The 22275-nt window shown below is 33.4% G+C and overlaps 1 protein-coding gene across 1 annotated transcript in view; it reads right to left on the bottom strand.

The window, feature by feature from the left end:
• Positions 1 to 1644: 1644 nt before the first annotated feature.
• The window catches only part of SLCO4C1 (solute carrier organic anion transporter family member 4C1), a 58423-nt gene continuing 37792 nt past the window's right edge, over positions 1645 to 22275 (bottom strand). The window contains exons 6-13 of the mRNA XM_045848413.1: positions 21375 to 21490; positions 19960 to 20104; positions 19351 to 19546; positions 14195 to 14348; positions 10866 to 11056; positions 8408 to 8472; positions 6683 to 6820; positions 1645 to 4523 (exon numbers count right to left, since the gene is read on the bottom strand). Coding sequence (XP_045704369.1) covers positions 4360 to 4523; positions 6683 to 6820; positions 8408 to 8472; positions 10866 to 11056; positions 14195 to 14348; positions 19351 to 19546; positions 19960 to 20104; positions 21375 to 21490 — 1169 coding nt within the window. The 3' untranslated portion in view covers positions 1645 to 4359. The remainder of the gene's footprint in view (positions 4524 to 6682; positions 6821 to 8407; positions 8473 to 10865; positions 11057 to 14194; positions 14349 to 19350; positions 19547 to 19959; positions 20105 to 21374; positions 21491 to 22275) is intronic.

Here is a 22275-nt window from a genome sequence, read left to right as displayed (position 1 = left end):
CAGGCAGGTCAATGCTCCCTTGAGCTGATTTCTTACAGACTTACTTAGTTCCTGACTTTACAGTTATTCTTCCATTGGTGATGGGATTACATCCTGATAAATCCATTGTAAATTTCAAATATCCTAAATCAAAAATAAATTTAATACACTTAATTTCCTGGCCTACCTTAAACATGTTCAGAACACTACAGTAACCTAAAGTTGGGCAAAATCATCTAACACAAAACCTATTTTATAAAAAAGTGTTGAACACCTCCTGTAATTTATTGGCTACTGAATTGCAAGTGAAAAATAGAATGGTTGCAGGGGTGGGTACTCACCATAAACGTGCACAGCTGAAAGCACACTGGGCTTAACAATGTTCGAAACATTGAAGTAAAACAAAAAACACTGGCCACACAGCACACTGTGGAGTACCAGCTGTTTACTCTATGGATCTGCCAACTGACTGGGATCCGCCACTTGTTTCCCCTCCCCAACATCATGAGAGTGTCACACTGGATATCACTACCCTGGGAAAAGATCAAAGTTCAAAGTATGGTTTCTACTGAATGTTTATTGCTTTCCCACCATCATAAAATTGAAAAATCACAAGTCAAACCATTGTAAGCCAGGGACCATATGTCAGACCTCACAACAGGCAGCCCTGTGGTGCATTACCATCAAGACTTGCTCAAGAATGTCATGTTCTTGGCTTTTCATGGCATGGGCAATTCTTGTCTTCAGGTAAGTGCATCTACTCCTCTAAGGCTTCCTGGGTATTGTGGTACCTAGGCCTAAGCCAGGAACCCAATTCTGTGTTCCTTTCCTCCCTCAAAATATCGCTGTACATACCCCAGTCTGATGGGACTGAACTCAGCAAGCATCCAGTTAGGGAGGAGATATCAGGATCCTTTCTTAGAAACATCCTTATCCCTAGCATGATCCCAGCAATGTTTTAAAAAAAATGTTTGTAATATCATTTCCTCTTTACAAATCAATTCTATTGGGGTATGATTTACTTATAGCAAAAACACCTTCTTTTAATATGTATAGTTCAATAATTTAAAAAAAAGACACTGACGTTGCCAACACAGGAAATAGTCCTGCCATGCCCTTTTGCTGATGCAGTTTTAACTATTTCTCCAATGCTAATTTCCTGGGTTAGATTGCTCTATGGACACGTACACTGTTAACATTAGGGGGAGCCTAGGATAAGCTTATAGGAAAATTCTTTGTACTTTTTAAAAAGTTTTTATAAGTCTAAAACTATTACAAAACAAAGTTTTAAAAATTCAGACAAGCTGACTCAAAAAAGAAGAAATTAGGTTGTCAATTATTGAGGGTGGTTTTGTAGTATAAATTAATTTTAGCTAAAACATTAATATGTTCTGATCCAGTGTACTAATTCAATTTTTTAAAATGTGGTCTTCTATTTACTTTTGATCACTCACATATAATGTATAAGTTAATGTTTATTGTTTGGGGCACACACACACAAAACGAAGGAGCCTAAATGTGTTGTGGTGAGGGGCAAAAGAACATTACATCTCAAATTAATGTCCAGTCTGATCCCTTTAAAACTATTATATGACTTTGATAATCTGATGAATTAAATGTAACTTTTCCAAAACACTATTTTTGCAGTGTTAGGTATTTCACAACCCACCATCTGCTCATATGAATTTTGCATATCCATCTTTCATACATGAATACTATTGTGTGGAGAATTTTTGTATGTATTTCATAAAGTATGTGGTTTACATTGAGTTATACATCTGTTGAGAAACCAGAAATCACCAGATTAACTAAATCACATTGAGCAAGTTCAAGAGTACACTGGTTTTCCCTCTCCAACCATCATTTGTGTGTGTAGTCATAACCAGATCAATCATTTCAAAATCCATATAATTTAATAAGGTTAAACACACAAAAAAATCTAGTATAAAGTCTGATTTTAAGGAAGTCATGAATATACATTTTGCATAATTATTTACAATAAAAAATTTGGAAAGAAAATAGAGCTAAAATTTTATGTATATTTTCCTCCAATTTACAAAACTAAATCAACTGTATACAGTTTTCTCCCTATATAAGTTTTATGCATAGATTTCTTACAGTAAGAAAATCCAAAATGTTAAAAAAATGTTAAAAATAAGACATATGGAGTTAATTGCATTCAAAAATCACCACAGGTCAACTTACAGATTCAAGCTTATTTAAAAATTATTAAAAAGTATAAAAAACACAGATTATGAAAAATTGTTTTAAAAGTTGCATAATACCAACCCATATAATCTAGGTGAACCTGAAAATATAAACAATATTTATAAATTACAGTAGTGTCTATACTGCCTTATCATGAAAGGAGGTATTTTTTGTAAATATGTACATTATAAATAAGAGACTGACTTCCTTCAAGTGCCAAAATTTTTACTTTAACCATTACTAAAATGTTTGTAAAATGTATCACAAAATGAGTACCCAGAATACAATAAAATCCTTGATAACTAAAACCATTAAGTATGCCAATTATTTAGTGACTTGTTCATCCAACTATTTTTATGTGTGGAGTTATTTTTTTTCTTTTCTTAATTAAGTGGCCTTAGAAGACTGTTCTATTATTCTGTTCCCTCTTGCTGTTGTTTCACATCTCTATCAATGAGTTCCTCAGAATTTGCCATTATTTTACATCTAGATAATTTTTCTATTCAATTCCCTGCTTCCACACACAGACACAGAAAACCTGAACTCTCCTTTTGGTTGGCCCCCACAGGGAGCAGCACCTGAAACGTGCTGGGTCGAGGGAAAGGGGGATTGACTCTGATCGAGGTATCGTGTGTTTGTTCCCCGCTACCTTGCACTGTGTCTTTGGTTGCTGTGAGTTTCCTGCTTCCCAAGTTCCTGGGTTTTTGACTACACATCTAGCCTCAGTCTCTGATTTTTCTATGCTCTTGGTTTAAGTGTTTCTGACTCTCTGATTCCTGACCCACTGCTCCTCTAATTCTCTCATAGTCAAGTGTGCTTGCTTGCCTAACTTTAATTCATTCCTTTCTGTATTTTAATTAATAAATGCTACTAGTTTCTGGAATCACCATTGGCCACAGATTACCATGGAATATAATCTGCAAATTCTGTGAATTACCAGTGCGTCTAATCCTGGTTTCCTACCACACCTTAACCCTCAGTTTGTTATTCTGATCACAGTGTATACAACACACTAATTGTAAAAAAGCTAACCTTATTAAAATAGCAACTTTATTTCACAAAAATGTCAAATGGGTGGGAATGAACATTTTTCTTAATCAGTAAAATTCTTGACCAGGCAGAAGTCATTTTTGTTGATGTTCATTGATCTATTTTCTCCACATTCTGAGTAGACAAAGTTGGCTGAAGTCTGATCTGAATAAATGCAGCGTTGTAATATCAGACAATTGCAGCACTTTATCTCTCAGATAAATAGATCAGTTAGAGAATGTGTTTTAATCAAACAATAATAGGACATCCTAACTTATAAGCACAGCACTATTTTAGTGCTATAAGGAAAGTACTAATCAGTTTTTTAAAAGATAAAAATGAAAGTACTATCTAAACATTAATCATTCATTAAAAAATCTTTTCAAAGAAAACAATAAAATGCATCTAAATCATTAAAAAAGTTTTTTGTATCTAATTGGCACTTTTCTTTGCTGAAACTGGTACTTGCCTCTGGAAGATATATAACTGAACAACACTATCACAGATTCATATAAAGAGGTTCAGTGTTATGAACCAGCAATATCAACAAATTACCTCCTGGATTTTTTGAGTTAAAGTGAAAATAAGTATACAATGCTGATATTTCTAAATTCACTATATACTGGGACACAAAGAAGGTAATTAACATATATCCTAATAGTTCTCTAAATTTCTGTGATAAAAGACATATTAGTATATGTAAATTGAAAAAATATTATTTAGCTGGTTTTAAATTCATGGGCTTTCAATAATAGTTTATGAAATTCATCACACATGAATTTAATTAAATTCTTACACCATAAATTGTAACTAATCATTAGCTTTTTTCTCTGCCTTAGTTGATATTAGTTGGGAATTTCATACCGAGACGATGAGAAGAGTGTGTGTGTGTGTGTGTGTGTGTGTGTGTGTGTGTGTTGAGGCTTTTGGTGGATTTTGAAGGCACAGATCTGTTTCTTATTACATTAAAACAAAACAAGTAAAAGTCCATACATACACCATAAATATACAGAAAACACACTGAATTATAAAACACCCATTTTTAAAATGATTGTCCATACTGAGAACATAATGCTGTGATGTACATTCTCCTAGGCGGAGGCCAGTTTTCCAGCTGTCAAAACAGTCCGCTCGCTTTCTACTTCATCCTTCATCATCCCCTACTTTGTTGAAGTCACATTCCACTGAAACAGTAGTCACAGCTTTGTTCAAATTTTGAAACGATACATCTGTGTCTAATGGTGGTGGTTTATACAAAAAGACTGCAAGTCCATTGAAGAAAATGGTGATAACTTTACAAGTAACACCTAAATATAAAAAGAAAAAATAATCATACATTTGGGCCTTTAATTACTAAAGAAACCAATTCTCATTGGGAAATTCTTCACAACTAGGAACTCTACATTATAGAGAAATGAATAAGCATTATAATTCTATGTTCTATTTGTTTATTTTTACCCTCACCTGAGGATGTTCTCATTTATTTTTAGAGAAAGGATGAGGGAAGAGGAGAGAGAAAAAAAAAAATCCATGTGAGAGAGAAACATCATCGATTGGTTGCCTTTCTTACGCATCCCAACTGGGGACCAAATCTGCAACCTAGGTGTGCTGACCCAGAACAGAACCCACAGTCTTTCAGTGAAAGGGACTACACTCCAACCGACTGAGCCAGCAGGCCAGGGCTAGTCATGTTTTCAATTTTTAGAACTTTAGGAAGAATGGTGATATTCCTCAAAAGAAGTGTTGTAGGCATTTCAATGAAGTAGGCTATATTATTTTTCTAAACAATAAAAATATACAATTATTTTATTCTTGTTTATAATCATACATTGTTGTAAAATAAGTATTCTATAGAATGAAGTAAATCCATGTTCCATACCTAACTTTACTAATACAATCCCACACCTATAAAAAATTACAAGCAACCACATCAATGACAAAGGAAAACAGCTTACAACATCCTTGAACCTGAAATAAAGTTACTGAATTTTCATGTTCATGATGAAAAATTACTCTAAAAATAAAAAAACTTTGGAGTTCTTAGGAGAAAGCCCCTATGAGAATATATCACATTTAATACTTAACCAAAATTACTTTTGAGTACCAACTAAAAATATACAACATCAAGATTCGCTTCACCAGCTTGGTTTGTTTTCATACAACTCAGAACCTGAGCTCAGCTCTATGAAGAGAAACACGATCTGGCTATAGCACCTGCATTCAAGTTCTAGTCGGATAAGCTAAATGGCCTTACAACGTAGTTTTTGCAAGGCAGCTACTTTGTGTTAATCATTAATATTTTACTCAAAATGTGCATGTGAAAAACAGCAGTGCTCAAGACACTAAGTAGTTCTAGATTTATAGGAAGGTTAATTACATAAGCACTACTGTTACAATGTTTTTGAAAAATTTAAAGGTATATATGTTCTAAGGGAAAAAATCTCACATTCACCACAGTAGGAAAAGGAGCAATTCTTATCTATGTCTTTTGGTGAAAGAGTACAAACCTAATCAATTAAAATTTTAAACATGAAAACATATTGAATAAAAAATGTTTTTTAGCAGGAAAAAGTGATAGGAAGATTAATTTTGCCTATTCTGGTCAGTATTTACTCTTCCATTTTTTAATTTATGTACTTATTTCTTCAGTGGCTATTTTACTATTCTGTCATCATAAATTCAGACAGCACACTCTGAGTTTAAATACATGTAAGAGCAATACACTATCTTAATACATGTAGCCAAAGTAATTGTGATCACAATTGCAGTGAAAATCACACATTATGCAAATATATATGTACTTTCTATCTAGGATTTCTGTTTCAAAATATTCTAAAATATTTCTAAATGTTTTAAAATTTTTATCTTACTCTTACAAAATAGATGCATTACTCTACTTCCTTAATCTTAATTTTTATTTATTGCTTAACCAAGACTACATAAAACAGACTGTGAAAGGCAAAAAGGGTTAAACATCATGGCTCATTTTCTAAGCTTACAAAAGGATTTCTTATAACATGCCTTGGGGCCAGACACTTCCCTGCCTCAGCTCCATGTGCTTTCCAGAGCCTAGGTACCTAGATGAAATCATTCCAGAGTTTCTAAGAATTCTCCGTCAGTTTTTGTTAGATTTCTCAAGAAGAGTTTGAGAGAAGATGTTAAAAGAAAATTATATGATATGTGATGTAATGAAAGCTAAAATGTTATTTTCTTTTTTTATTCTACACTGAATCTTGCCGACCAACTCCAGGTAAAGCCTTTTCTTACCTGAGGATACCTGATCTCTGCTTCAGGACTATAGGGCAGACCAATAGCGCATACTGAACATTTCAACACCTAAGTAACAATAATTGTTTTGTCTCATCAATGATAGAATCGATAGAATCGATAACTATTCTAACGTAGTTAGAATAGAATGTTAACAATCATCGATAGAATCTAAAGTTATCAGTAAGTCACTACTTACTTATGGCCACTAGCATACGGGCCATCTTGATGTTATCATAAATCCAGCAAGCTCCTTTAATTCCACATTCATTGATATCCCAGAGAACACATGTGCTGTCTATTGCAACACCAAAAACAATTGGTCCAGGTATTGAGCCTAGGAGAATTATATGTGAAATACACATGGGCAAAGATTAGTTTATAGTTATAGATTTTTGTTTGTGATGACACATATATTTTATGTAAATGAGAGTAGGTATTAAATCTATCCATTTAAGCAAAAAATGATTGACTTTGGCTTCCTATTTTTACTTGAAAACTGTGTGAGCAGCAATTCTTTAAAAAGTCATAAAGCATAACTTTTAATGCATTTGTGTTATTCCAATACTTAGTAACTAATTTCTCTGTGGAAAACATCTGTCCACTTGCAAATCAATCAGTTCATGTACAATTAGTAGGGATATAAAGAAAAATAAGCAAAAATGCCAAAATAATTATACATTAACTATATATTTCTAATCAATTAAAGTTTATTTTAAAAATCTCTAGCATATATTGCATTAATATTAAGTAAATATTTTCATTCACTGCTTTTCTAATTTAATAAATGTGTATTTGTAATTAGCTATTACAATTTTTAAAAAATCTAAATAAATTATGAATGCAGAAAATAAGTGCTAAGAACAGTGTATATACTATATGTTGTATGTCTCTATGCATACATATACACCCATACTGACATGTATGTGTGTGCATGAGAATGCACAACATGTGTACCCACGAACATTGATCTAATATGCCTAGTGCTGCTATTTGAAACACACACACCCCTGCCATGGGAGGGCAGAAGGTAAGGAACTTTCACGTAATTAAAGAGCTTCCAATAGTCAAAAATCAAGGACACAGTTTGAGGCGGTATTGCTCAGACAGAGATTTCGACCATGTCCAGCCTATTCTTTTGCGACCTGTGACACTACAAAGTGAAAAGGGCACTGGGCTGAGTGAGGGGACCGCATCCTGCTCTCATTTGCACCATGAATTGTGTGACTAAGGGCAAATCCCTGAATCTCTCCAGGCCTTCATCTACTCATCTGAAAAGTGGGAAAGTTGGTGCAGGTGACCTCTAGTGTTCCTACTTTTGTTTTTTAGGTTATCTTAATATTATGTGCATAATATTGTGTGTATAAGTATAAACTTATAACATTGTGCATAATATAATGTTTTTCTTTCTTATTCTTCCTACATCTAGAACCTTATAAAATTTTCTGGTATAAATTCTTTCTCCCATCAATCTTAACTAATGTTCCTTGCTGATATAACATAATCATGTCCCAAACAGAGGTAAATGCAGGAAGAAAATAAAGTTAGTTATAAATAAGATTTTGTCATAATTTATGCTGGTAATAAGTTTTATGTGAATAGAAAAACATGTGTCTTACTCTATTAGAAATACAGCAATGATCATATATTTCAAATAAATATAATCTTTAAGGTTATATTTGCAACAGAATTGGAAAATATATTTAACTAATCAGATAGGCAAAAAGTAAAGTCATTATCTTGTTATGTGATACACAAACAATACATCTTGAATACTGGAAAACAGTTTCTTTAATGACATTTATGTAGTTTTTTTAGTGGGTTTAATTAATCACTTTCTTGGTACATACCCAAAATGAACAAATCAATAACACTAATGAACAAAAATAATCAGGTTACTAATGAATTAAGAAAAGTGGCATACCTAATAATCGAAGCACCGTAAACTGTATTCCCAACGCCAGAGATCGCTGCCTTTGATTAACACACCTAGGGGCAGTGAAAACACACAAGGCCAAAAGTGGTTGTACAGTTCATCCACTATTTGAGCAAATTCATTTTTATACCTGAGTAGCATTTCTAGATTAAAGTAAATGTTATGCACATGAAAAAAATATGTTATTTGCAACAGTTTATAACTTTCAAACTTTCAAGAATTATAAAAGGAGGAAAATATTTTCTGAACTAAAATACTGCCAATAACACCAAAAAGAGTCAAATAAATGTTAACAGATATACTGAAACCATGAATTTTAACAAATGTAAAGGAAAAAGAGTATTCATTAATGAGACCTATGTTGACTATTGCTGAATTCACAGGTCACATAACTTTAGTTTCAAGCAAATAATTCTTACCCTCTTACTAAGTTTGACACAGAAATCATACCTATGGGATAAGAGTATAAATTGGATACAGGGTAAAATGGTTGCTGAGGCTCGTTTGATTCAACAATAACTTTAATTCAACAATAACGACAGTCTAACGTGAGTAAGACATGATGCTGGGACATGAGAATCAGATGTGGGTTAAGGAGATCAACTACTCCTTAAAAACAAATTTGCAGTTGGAAGGTAACATAGATCATTTTTTTTCAAAATATTTTTTACAAAGATCTGAGCACTTTATTTTTTTATATTTAAGTTTGTTTTTTGTTTTTTGGTTTTTTTTTACTGCAGTTGGCATACAATATATTTCAGGCATATAACATAGTGATTCAACATTTGTATACTTTATGATGTGATCACCAGACTAAGTCTAGCAACCATCTGTCACCATACACAGTTATTAAATATTGTTGACTATATTCCCTGTGGCATGCACTATATCTTTGTAGCTTATTTATTTTGTCACAGAGAATGTGTACCTCTTACTCCCCTTTACCTTGTTCACTTATCCTCCCACCCTTCCCCCACCCCCTGGCAGTCATCAGTTTGTTCTGTTTTTAGAAATCTGTTTTTTTTTTAAGATTCCATATGTAGGTAGAATCATAAGGTATTCATCTTCCTCTGTCTGACTTATGCACTCAGCATAATACCCTCTATGTCCATCTACATAGTCACAAGTGGCAAGATTTCATTCTTTTTTATTGCTAAGTAATATTCCACTGTATGCATGTATGTAATTAATCACATCTTTATCCATTCATCTATTGATAAACAACTAAGTAGTGTGGCCATTGTGGGGGGTAGGGGGCATAAAGGGACTAAGTGGTAATGAAAAAAATACAATTAAATTTTTAAAAAATAAAATGAAGTGAAAAAATCCAATTAAAAGTTTACAAAGACAATGAACAGGCATTTCTCTAAAGAAGACATAGAGATGCTCAACATCACTAATCATCAGAAATGGAAATCAAAACCACAAGGAGATATCACCATACCTGTCAGAAGGGCTAGTATCAAACACTCAACAAATAACAAGTATTGGCAAGTACATGGAGAAGACAGAACTCTCCTGCACTGTTGAGACAGTAAATTGGTACAGCCACTGTGGAAAACAGTATGAAAACTTTCCCCCAAATTAAAAATAGACTGCTGTATTCCACAGCAATTCTACTTCTGGGTGTTTATTTGAAGAAATCCAAAACACTAATACAAAAAGATATATGCACTCCTGTGTTCACTGCAGCACTATTTACAAGATCCAAAATAAAATTTTTTTAAAGTATATTCTCTATTCTCTAAATGGCTCAATTTTCCATGTAGTGTGAGGTTAACAGACTAATGTTTTTAGACAGAGTCCCTAAAACTTGCACTCATTGAAAGTATGTAAAAAAAAAAAGGTATCAAGGAAGCAAAACTGAAAAGGGAAAAAGCCAGAGTTTGTTAGAAAAGAAATAGGAAGACTGAAGCGCTTATGGAAAGGGAGATGGGGAATATTTTTATAAAGTGGTGTGGATAGCAAAAGAGCAACCAAAAGCACAAAGCACTGTGAAAAGCCAGGCAACAGTTAGCTTTTTATCTATTAGCACAGTTTACAGGAAGGTTTAATATCACAGCATCTGCAGTATAAGGTAGAATGCATGTCATTCTGACTCTGACATACATGGAGTGCATTGTGTTTCCATCACACTCAAATCCAATTGAACATATTTCCAGCTTACAACAAAGCTGCCTCATGAAAGAAGCAGAGAAACTAACATCAAACACATAACAGGTGGGCAATGTTAGGACACTTTCACATTCATGATTTCATTTAAACCTCATACATCTGAGATTCGATGAAGTAGCATTTTTAATAGCATCAAACCAATGATCTTGTAAGGGCTGAATCAACATTAGAACCAATGGTCAGTGTAAACCCCAAGTGAAGCCTCGAGTCCATTTTTTGTTCATTCAACACATTGCCTTAGGGATGGCAAGTCTCAAAATACAATACATACCTTAGGATGGACACAGTTATAGGAGTGCCAGCCATAAAGGTAAAAACAATTGCAGCAAAGAAAATGCCAAGAAATATGGGCAAATTTGTACATCGAGTTTCACATTTTCCAGCTTTAGCTTCAAAACCAAAACTTCCTCCAGTAGGTGTTATTTCTGTTTTCATTTCAATACAGGAACAGTTATAATATACCTAGAATATTAGACATAAAAATACCAAGAGTGTTTATTTAGAAAACATGTTTTATCGCTGTAAATAAGGTCATCTCTAGACATGGCTCTCTCTCTCTTAAACAGTCTTAATGCATACACAACCAAGAATGCCGAGAAAGAGTAATTAACTCAGAGAAGCTGAGCTAGGGAAAACAGGCAGTCATATTCATGAAGTAGAACCACCTGTGTTTGACATTTGTGTCTACTAGTTCAACTTGTAACCTATTATTGATTCAAGACTTACAAAACAAATTGAAAAAAATCTAACAATTATGTTGTCGCACACATTCTAGGGTGCTTTGAATTGATCATAATCGTTCAAATACTTTTCCTGCTTGCTTTCTTCTTTTTCCATTATAGGACACACAAAAAAATGAGCATGCACACTGACAATCTCTCCATTGCACTAGTTTAAAAGAACAAACACTATAACTTTAACAATTGATTCAGTAAAATTCATAAATATGTCACAAGAGTTTGGGGGGGATGCTGCTTTCAACTGAACCTTTTTACTATAATTGTTTAACTTTTATGAATTGCTTAACTAAAATCAAACTTTCTCCCTCTTATGACAGGATATTTATGACATTCAGAAACTAGAGGTTATTACATTATCTGGAAGGTTATTTTATACATAAGAAAGATATTCACTATTTAATTGATATATATATATATACACACATATGCATATAAATTAGGAACGTGAAATGTTGGAAGGCAACATGTCAACAAATCACAGCATTACTTTCGTATGAAGACATTCAGACATTTTAAAGGTAGGCAGCATTATTTTTTAAAGGCTTTTTACATCTCAACTCCATCCTTAATATAAACCTTCTTGGGGTGCTAAAGGTGTCCTGTGGCCACTGGCACTGATTCAGGACACCCAGACAGGCAGAGGACACCCTCAAAACAGACTACTTTATATTCAGCCATCAGACATATCAAAATAAAGTAATTAAGCCTTTAAAAATTTTTAGAAGAAAAACTGAGAATAGTTTTTTTCTGTCATGATGAAACTTTAGAACTCTCTTACATTAAAAAGTATGTTTGCCTAAATATAGTTGCTGTTAGTCAGCATCTGTTTTTTGTAGTTTGGGACACTGACATGAAATATAAAACTAATATGTTCGTAAAGAAATGTGCATAGTTGTTTATTACATTATTATCAATGAATTTGCTTATTTGAAATATTCTATAGGGAAAAATCCTTAGAAAAACTGAGGTGTTACTTGAATAGTTGGACATGAAAAAGCCAGGACAAGTAGAAAATTTGGAAGTCAAAACAACTTGCTTTTCCTAAACAATCCCTAGAAGGCAATTTAATGTTTAAAATAGCAATTATAGTATTTGGTAAAAAAAATGTAAATATCAAATTAATCATATCAGAATAACTAATACCACTTCAGATAGGCTTCTTATTATTTACTTAGTTATTCTTAGTTTTCTTGTGGAGGATAATATTTGTACCTACAAATTTTACTATGTAAGTAAAACCCTTTCCTTAACTTCCATGTCATAATCCTTCAATTAGAGTTAGATAATAGCACTTATTGAGTTATGATTCTATGATATACATCATGCTTTTTATAACTAACAGAAACATCTAATTTTCTAAACCTATTTTGAAACTGAAGCAATCTTAGATATCTTCTATTTGGAAGATATGATAGCTCTAGGTTTGGGGATTTAAAAATATTCCTGATGTCTTTTATTGATTTTCATAGGCATGTCATGGTAGCGATCTAATTAGTATTCCGAGAATTAAAAATACACTAGGCATGTCTATCAGAGGTCTGCTATCACTCAACATGGTCTTTTTTTTTTTTTGCACATTTTTCAATGTTCTTAGGTGATCATTTTAAGAGCTGTAAGCTAGGTAATATGGAAAAAAAAGTACATTGTTTTTCACATTCTGGGTTACACTCACTAGGAAGATCAAATTCTAGTCTGTTGAGAAAAATGTTTAATATATTTATCACCTGCAAAATTTAATTAAATATATGCATATGTGTGTATAAATATATTTACGTATGTACATATGAACATATAACTGTTTATAACCACATACACATAGAAATACATTTATGTTAGTTTTAGAAGAAATCTGAAGTGATTTTATAGATTATTTCAAAGAATTATTTCTCCTTATTTATACAGAAATCTTTTCTTGCAATCTTAAATTTGCCTTCAGAAAAAGGAGTGCTATTTCACTAGTCCATATTTCAAATATTCAAGACTGTGCTGTTTTGTCATCTTATGCATTGTGGTATCATATGATAGTATATATTCCCCTCAGCTCTTGTTAGTGTTATCACATTACTTATTAATGCCTAAGATATTATATAGTATTAGTATATGAATATTATGAATATTATTTGTTCCCAAAGTTCTTAAATATAGCTAAAATAAAATCTTCAGTTTGTACATGTAGTACCATAAAATTCTATTGGATTCTCTTAAAACTATTTAACTGTACTTAAAAAACATATCTAGATAAACTGATATGCATTCTAGTCCAAAATTAAAAGTAAATGTGTACTTGAGAATGAGTTAATGATTTGGGTACTTTTTAATGAATCCATGGTGCACCAAATAAAAGCAATAAATATTTATGATATTTCTACTATATTCATTGTAGTTAGTAAAAATAGGAAAATTCTCTGACTTGAAGGGAGATGTATAGTTGAGAAAAAATAAAACAATGTGAAGTGGTAAATAATATTTAAATAAAATAATGTTACAAGGATGTGACTGCCAAGTTAATTTTTCAACGATAATTGCATCTGTAATATAAAAGAAGACTCCCTGTTGGACTGGTCCAGTTTTGTGGTTTTGTTTTTGTTTTGTTAAGGCAAAAACAGTTCACATGAGATCTACTCTTTTAACAAATCCTAAGTGTATGATAGATAATTGTTGACTACAGGTACAACATTGCACAGCAGAGCTCTGAAGCCTATCCATCTCAGTGACTGAAACTTTATGCCTGGTTTCTGAGTGGAGGAGGTGGGCCAGGAAGGAAGGAATAGAAACTGTAACTCCATGAGAGAGACTGAGAAGGCCATCCATAAAAGCAGAAACATTGCCTCATTAAGGTAGAGTAGCAGACACAAGTTACCTCTGGTCGTCTTTCTGAAACAGAATTTTTACAGCCTGCAAAGCAGGGAGAAAAATATTGGACTCCATCTCTGCCACAGACAGGATAATAACGGGACCGCATGCAGTTACAATTGGCATTACAAGGAGTGGTCAAGTTTCCCAGGTCTCCTGTCCTGTCAACAGGAAATGAAAGATGGGCAAATCATCTATGTTATAGCATTTAGTGAACAGTTCAGAAGCATTGTCCTATCTTTCCATTTAGTCATTGATTCACTCACTCAGCATATATTTAATTACTAAATAAATAAAATAAATGCCTTTTCCCATAGATCTTAGCTTCTTGTGGAAGAGAGAGGCAGTAGAAACAATAGCTATATTTTTGGTCTGTTAGTGATAAGTAAAATAGGCAGAGAAAACAAAAGTAATTTCTCATTTGATACCAGAAAACTTCTTTTTGTAGGAGGAGGACACGGGGTCTGGTTCTGGGGACTTTAGGATGTTCAGCAGCATCCTGGGCCTGTACCCACCAGATACCAGTAGCATTCCCTCAGTTGAGACAACTGAAATGTCTCCCGATATTGCCTAATTTTCTAGGAGTGCAGGGAAAATTTCAAATCTGAAAGGATGAATAAAATCACGCTCAACATATTCATTTTATCAACTGGAAAACTGAGGCCCAGAAAAATTAACTTAGTATTTTTCTTTATTTGCCAAATATAATACTCCTGGTTCCCAGGCTCAATGTTATTCTATTTTGCCTCTTAATAGGAAGCAACACCTCTGGAAATATAAAGGGTTGCCCTAGGTGAAGACATTTCTCCAAACACTTACTTATTCATTGATTCAGCCAACATATATTGAGCAAGTGCTGGACCTATGCTAGGTGTTGGGAATACAAAGCTGAGTAAGATAGTCACTGTCCTCAAAGATTTCTATCTAGGAATAGAGATGGATACATACTTACATACATCTGGTAAGTGTGGCTATAAATATATACTGAATGTATTTTAGAAGCACTGAGGAATAACACTTGAAACAAGCCAACATTTAGATAAGAGGGTTTGAAAGAGCAACTGCCTGAGATGAGCTTTAAAGGATAAGTAAGAGTTAGCTGGGTAAATGGAGAAGGTGAAAGTTACTTCAGAGAAGCTGGTACAAAGGCATAATGCTGAGAAATATCTCCCAACACAGAAAAATATGAATGATGTCTGAGGCAGAGAGTGACAGATGTCAGTAGAGAGGAGTCAAGTACCAAATTATTGAGAGCCTGCTGGGCCTTGTTAAAAACATTGAGCTTTTTAACCTATTTTGAAAAGGTAATCAAACTATTTTTAGACTGGACAGTGACTGTCAAAAGCACATTATAAATAATAATCCCAGGAGTTATACAGAGTATGAATTTTAAGGAAAGGGACCAGTTACAATACCACAAACAATAAGTTATGATAATGTAATAGAACACTTGGCTAAAGCAAACAGATTTGAGAAATATTTTATAGAGTCAGTAAGATTTTGTGTTTGAATGATTGAATCCATATTCAGAACAGAATAGTCAAGAGTGACTCCTAGTGTTCAACCTGGCTTTTTGATAGAGAACTAGTTTGCAGGGCAAGATGTTTGGTTTTATGCATACTGAAATTAAGAGTCTCCAATTTGGTGAAGAAATCTGGCTGGGAGCTAGACCTCTTAATACTCATTTGCATACACCCATAGCTGAAACCATGAGAATGATAAGATCAACTATTCAAACAGTGTAGCATGAGGACAGTACAGAAGTCTTGGACATCCACTTACTTCATGAATACATAGTGAGTGCAAATTACATGCTAGAGCCAAAGTGGTGAAAATATAGTTAAAAGAAATAAAAAAGTAGAGATAGATAGATAAAGGGAGAGGAGGAAGATAAAGAAAGGGAAGGGAGAAGGGAAGGAGAGATAAAAATCTTCCATCATGAAACTATCTTGCACTGGGCATGAATAAAAGTGTATTAGTGATTTTTCTAAGTATTAAAAGGTAATAATTGCTATGTTGGAAAATGATATTTAAGGAGTAGGAGGAGAATGAGAAATTCATAAAAGAAATAGATTACACAACTGAAAACAAACTGGAAACAAATCAGTGGGGAGTTTGAAGGAAAGGATGGTCAAAGAGTAAATCTTAACTAATTTGTCAGTCTACCTAGATACTCTTCTGCTTCCAGAGGCCCCTAACCTCCGGGCTGTGGATTAGTACCGGTCTGGGCCTGTTAGGAACGGAACTGCACAGCAGGAGATAAACTTGAATGTAACGCACTTGAATAATCTGGAAACTACCCCCACTCCACCTGGTCTGTGGAAAAATTATCTTCCATGAAATCAGTCCCTAGTGCCAAAAAAATTGGGGACTGCTGTATCTAATCTATTCCACAGACTGCTACCAGATTTCTTTTGCAAGCATGATTCTATTCACAAAAAAGAAGCATTACAGTTAGCCTGCCAACAACTGGTTTAAATACAGATATAGAAATATGGGGAATAGAGAAAAACTATCCTTGAAACTCAAGAAATAGCCACTACACAAAATTTTAAATGTAAATTTCCAATATATATCCTTATATTATTGATTATTACTGAGAATATGAAAGTTTGAGAGCATAATACAAACTACAGTAGAAACAAGAAAATATAGCATATATTCCTTATTACCAAGGGTCAGTCACTTTAACCTAAAACTATTTTATAGTTTTACTTCATGAGGTAAAAGGGAAACTAATGTTAGAAAAATAACCAACACTTGAAGTTTGTTAAATTGCCTTAATATATACACATTATTTTCAAATACATATTAAAATATTCTAAGTTTTGAAAATCTGGAATATTTAAAAAATGTGTGTGTGTATATATATATACACACACAAATACATGTATATATGATAAACATGTTTATCACAAACAGTAGAATTTAAATGTTAATTTATTTGAATCTAAAGTATTACTCTATAATTATGCCTCTACAATAAGCAAAGATTTCCCTAAACCTATTGCAACAGTGTGACAGATACGACTCTTTAAGGTACTAGTTTAGATAAGCAATGAGAGTCCAGCTATAGGCCAGATAGAGAAAAAATAGTGTATGTACTTAACTATGGTATTTCTTTCTTTTTAAAAAAAGATTTTAATTTTTTTATTTTACAGAGGGAAAGAGGGGGAAAGAAAAATCAATGTGTGATTGCCTCTCATATGCCTCTTGTTGGGGACCTGGCCGGCAACCCAGGCATGTGCCTTAACTGAGAATCTAACTAGCAACCCTTTGGTTTTCAGGCTGGCATTCAATCCACTGAGTCACACCTGCCAGGGCTGAATTCTCAGTTTGTTCTTTCCATATACATGTTTCTTGGATTAGAGTATTTTGACTAAGCTACCCATGATATGGGCATTTTAAAATGCAGATTACAGAGCTAAAAATAAGAATTTGGGGCATATGGAGAACAATGTTCCAACAATATCACCTCTTTGAGACATCCAAGTCCTTCCGTATCTACACACACATGTGTGTGAGCATGCATGCATATGCATGTATACGCACTTTCAGGGTTTTTTCCACCAAGAACATGTGCATTAAGCACTGTATGTCAGCTCCTGATATCTCTTGATGACAAACCTCCACATGCACCTCAAACTGGTAGCATCTCACTTGCTTTCCCACTTTGATTAGACTAAGGACAGTTCATCTGGTCGTAACTCTTGTTTTAGGTAGAAAAACACTAAAAGGATTCATATCTACATCATTCATCTGTCAAGGTGATAAATTAGTATTAAACTATCCATAACTTTTTGTTCCTCTAAAAGGAACATACCAAAACAAGTGGTTTCTTGAGATAGGTTTGGGTCTGAAAGTCACATCTGCCCAACTTACCTTTAGCACCTTTCGATATTTCCAGATATTTTTCTACTATTTCCAGAAGCATGACCTAAGTCCATTTAAATGGGTCCTGAAACCCAGCCTTCAACTTCTAAGAGCATTTATTGGCTTAACATATTCCTTCTACCTTCCCTCTTCTAAAATCTTTATCTCTCAAAACTCTTTGCATCCATAAAGGATATTTCATCCCCATTTTTATTACGCACTGAAGTCTTTTCTGAATCTAGTCAAAGGAAACTGAAAAGCTCTCTTTTTGAATTTCATAGCCTTTTGTATATCTCTCATTACCTAATGCATTGTTCATTCACTGTTTTATTTCCCAATTTCTCCTGCTACAATGAAAACTCTTTTAGAGTATAGATTTTTGCCATAAAGTTCTGCCAGGGGAAGTAGTCAACAAACACTAAATAAATTCGAGCTGAACTAAACCTGGCTTTCGAAACCTCAGCACCTCATTTGTGTAAAACAATAACAGACATATTCAGCAATTACAAATCATGATTGATAACTGTTAATGGCAAACTTTTCCAAAGTATATTTTAATCAGGTTATTTGAATGCCGTATTGCACAAAACTATAGAGTCCCTGACCTAGAGTACTGTCTCCCCAACAGCCTCAAGCATAGGTAGTGAAACTAATATCACAGCAGCACTGCAGGCTATAAAACACCTGCCATGCACCCTCCTGCCTGAACCGCTGCTCAGGGCTTTGGATTGCAGAGCAAACCAAACAAGGCAAAGAGAGAGAAAATGGTCTAACCAGTTCAAAGTGAAAATATGTTTACAGAGCAGAAGGAGAAGTCCTGTGTGTCTTTACAATAAACATGAACTTCTAAAGTGAATACAACAGTGACTGGTATTACCTAGGACTAACTTCATTTAAATTTCTCTCCTGGCCCATTTTTCAACCCACTTAATACAAGAATCTCACCATGAAGACATGTCCAGTTTTAAAAATTTAAATCAATAGGAACATATAATGTGAAACTCTCCCTTAGATATATAAATCACTTCAGGGCAAAAATTCTGCTGTATTAAATCTTTGTATCCTTGAACTATAGTATCAGTACAGAATAATTGCTCTCTGAGTAGATGCTCAACTTTTAATAAGATGTCAATTATTTAAACTAAAATAAAAGTACCTATTCTGACATAGGAAAAAGCATTCCAATTAAAAAGAAATAGACAATCTCTTATCAATTTATCACATATTTGGAAATACAAACATAATTCATTACTCTAATATTAATTTCAATAAGTATTGAAATATATTTACCCATTATATGATACAGACACACCAGCAAATGGCTCATTTTCACAGCTGGCATAAACAAATACAAAACTCAGCATCAGTGCGATTAAAGATGTGAGCAAGGCAAACTTCATTGTGTTTTTACACGTCATTTTGAATTTCGAAACAAGAACACCACCTAAAATCTGACCAAGAGCGGCTCCAGGAATTAAAATAGCACCTAATGAGAAAGAAGACACAGTGAAAAAACACACAAGTACACTCGGTAACTCACACCAAAAATCAGAAAGGATCAGAAACAAGCGGTAAATTGGTTTTAACAAGCGAAAACACTGGTGATTTAGACACATATAATAAATGATTTAGTAGTTACATTGAAAAATTTAAGAAAATTAATGTTCTGCATGTTAACAGTAATATCCATTCTCTTTAGCTATATTGCTATATAACCTCTGTGTCTTTCAAGTTCATGCAAAAGATTGTTTAATGTCAGAAAATCAGAAACTTTTATCAAAATCAGCATAAAGTTTATATTTCAAGGACTTGGCTACCCCAAATTATATGCTATTGTATTAAACATTTAATATGGAACAATAAAATTAAGATTACATTAAAACAAAAAAAAAATTTTACCTCCAAGTGTAGCTGCAAAGCTGGACGACAAGCCAAATTGATTTTCTATAAATTTAGGTAAAAATGTAGCAAATCCAGTAGTAATTAAGGCTTCTGAAGAAGTTGATATAACTAAACACATAAAGACAGTATTCTTCATCAAATTCTAAAGGAAAAATAGTTCACCAAATGAATAACTATGATCAAACTGCAAAACAGCATCACCATGGCAATTTTCAATAAATACAATATAATTATTCATAAAATTTCAGCTTTTCCTCAGCATTAAAGTATAAATATAAATTAAATAGGTTTACGTAGGGAACGTTGAAAATACTGATCTGTGATGCACCCCGAGTATTGACAGATGACGCATCAGCTGGACGGCTGTGCCCTTGTCAAGGGCGAGGGAATGGAAGAAGGGGTAAAACCTGCTGGGAAAGCCTACCTTCCCCAGCCTTCCTGTAAATCTCCATACAGTAAATCTGCCCTGTAATTGATTTTTATTGTATTCTGAATTCCTGTGCCCAGTAAATAAAGAACCTGACAATGAGCACATGTGAGAATGGTCCTTATGTGTCTAATGTGTAGTGTTGTTCTATGGATGAAGGACTGGAGTTACAGACATCACACAGGCATAGAGTTAAGTAATTTTAAAGAGGTGTCTATGTTGCTAGACGGAATGGAGTATAGAGATTCGTTATCCCAATATATCTAACCATAAAGTGAAAACCAAAATATATTTCTGGAATGTTAAAGGCAAAAAAACTTCATAAAACCAACCACCACACACACACACACACACACACACACTCACACTCACACATGTGCAAATACAAGGGTTACATAGGGGCAAGGTAAGAGGTTTAGAAGTCAGAGCCAGATGATCTAAGGAAAAGTAAATAATTTCAAATCTCGAAAAGGTAAAAAGTATAAAGTCTTTTATGTGAAAAACTTTTATGATGTAAATAGAAAGAAAGCTTTTCTGCTGAGTTCAACAAACAGACCAAACAGACCAGAAACTTTTGTTTCTTTAAGCTCAAATTCAAACCAAGTAGCCACTAACCACCATTTCTTTCACAAGGGAAACACTTTGGTTTGGTGTTCTCAAATACAGTTTTACAATTCAGTGATATTTATCTATCCGATACATAAAGGGAATGACAGTAATGGGTTATAGTGAGAAGGAGGAACCACTGAACATTGATACTGTCAATAAGAGAACTCATTTCCTTTCAACCATTCTACTCTGGAATAGTTTTCATTTACTCAAAGCACAATAAAATTAAATCTGAGGAGTTGTTTATAAAAGCTAGAAAAATAGTAAATAAGCAAACAATAATGCATTGTAGAAATATCTTTATATGTGTGTATGTGTTTACATATCTACATATGTGTGTGTGAGGGGTGAGTGTGTGTGAACAGTGTTATTTTACCTTGAGAGCAGCTGGAAAATCTTTAAACTTTTTTCCAAAATTCTCATCTATATGTTCTAAGGAACAATTACTCTGATGAGTCTGGGAAGTTTTTCCATCCTGAATTTTTTCTGTACCTAAAGAAATAGGAAATGTACTTGATCACCTCATTTTTCATTTTTAAAAATGCTTTCTTTTTAATTGATACACACTTCTATAAGCATATAAATTCCAAATATAAGAAGCCAGTTTCTCACGTTGTAAAAACAAAACACAAAAAACAACAACTGAATGAATATCCATGTCTGCAAGCTGGCTGTCCTAAGATCTAATACTATTACCCTTAACTAAGGAAATTCCAACTTATATAAAACTTAAGATGAAACAATTTTATTCCAATCACATATTTATTTTCTTTATTTGAAATCTTTCAAAAACATTTTCTTCCATTAAAATGCGTCTCTTTCTCATCATTTATACATTAAACAAAGTATGTTTGAGCCTTTTTTCCCCTTTACTCTCATTAATTCTAACATGCTTTGCAAATGAAACAATATTTACCATCTATTACCAGGTCCCTTTAGTTTTTAATAATGGTTCTTTGAATAAGTCTGAGAAAACAGTCAATACATAGCATCATAACTGGGATGGTCCAGAAGAGAAAAAAAATCAATGGTTCCACCTACTTCTATTCTGCCAAATTAACAATTGCTCATTTCCAAATGGTAATTATATAAGGGAAACAATGAAATACTCAGTGTAGAGAAAAACTTATATGTGTGTGTGTGTATTTGAACTACAAGATTATACAGAAGCAAAATCTCAGGGAAAAAGAAATGGATATTCTCTTCTGTTAATCTTTTCTTTTTGGACAGACTGTCTAGTACTAGCATATAATGAAAGTGAGCTGGTGAAAATTGGA

Source organism: Phyllostomus hastatus, unplaced genomic scaffold, assembly GCF_019186645.2.
Source record: "Phyllostomus hastatus isolate PE091 unplaced genomic scaffold, TTU_PhHast_1.1 phas_contig_58, whole genome shotgun sequence".
Taxonomy (NCBI): Eukaryota; Metazoa; Chordata; class Mammalia; order Chiroptera; family Phyllostomidae; genus Phyllostomus; species Phyllostomus hastatus.
Note: the sequence above shows the minus strand (reverse complement) of the source record. Positions and strands in the feature narration are given on the sequence as shown.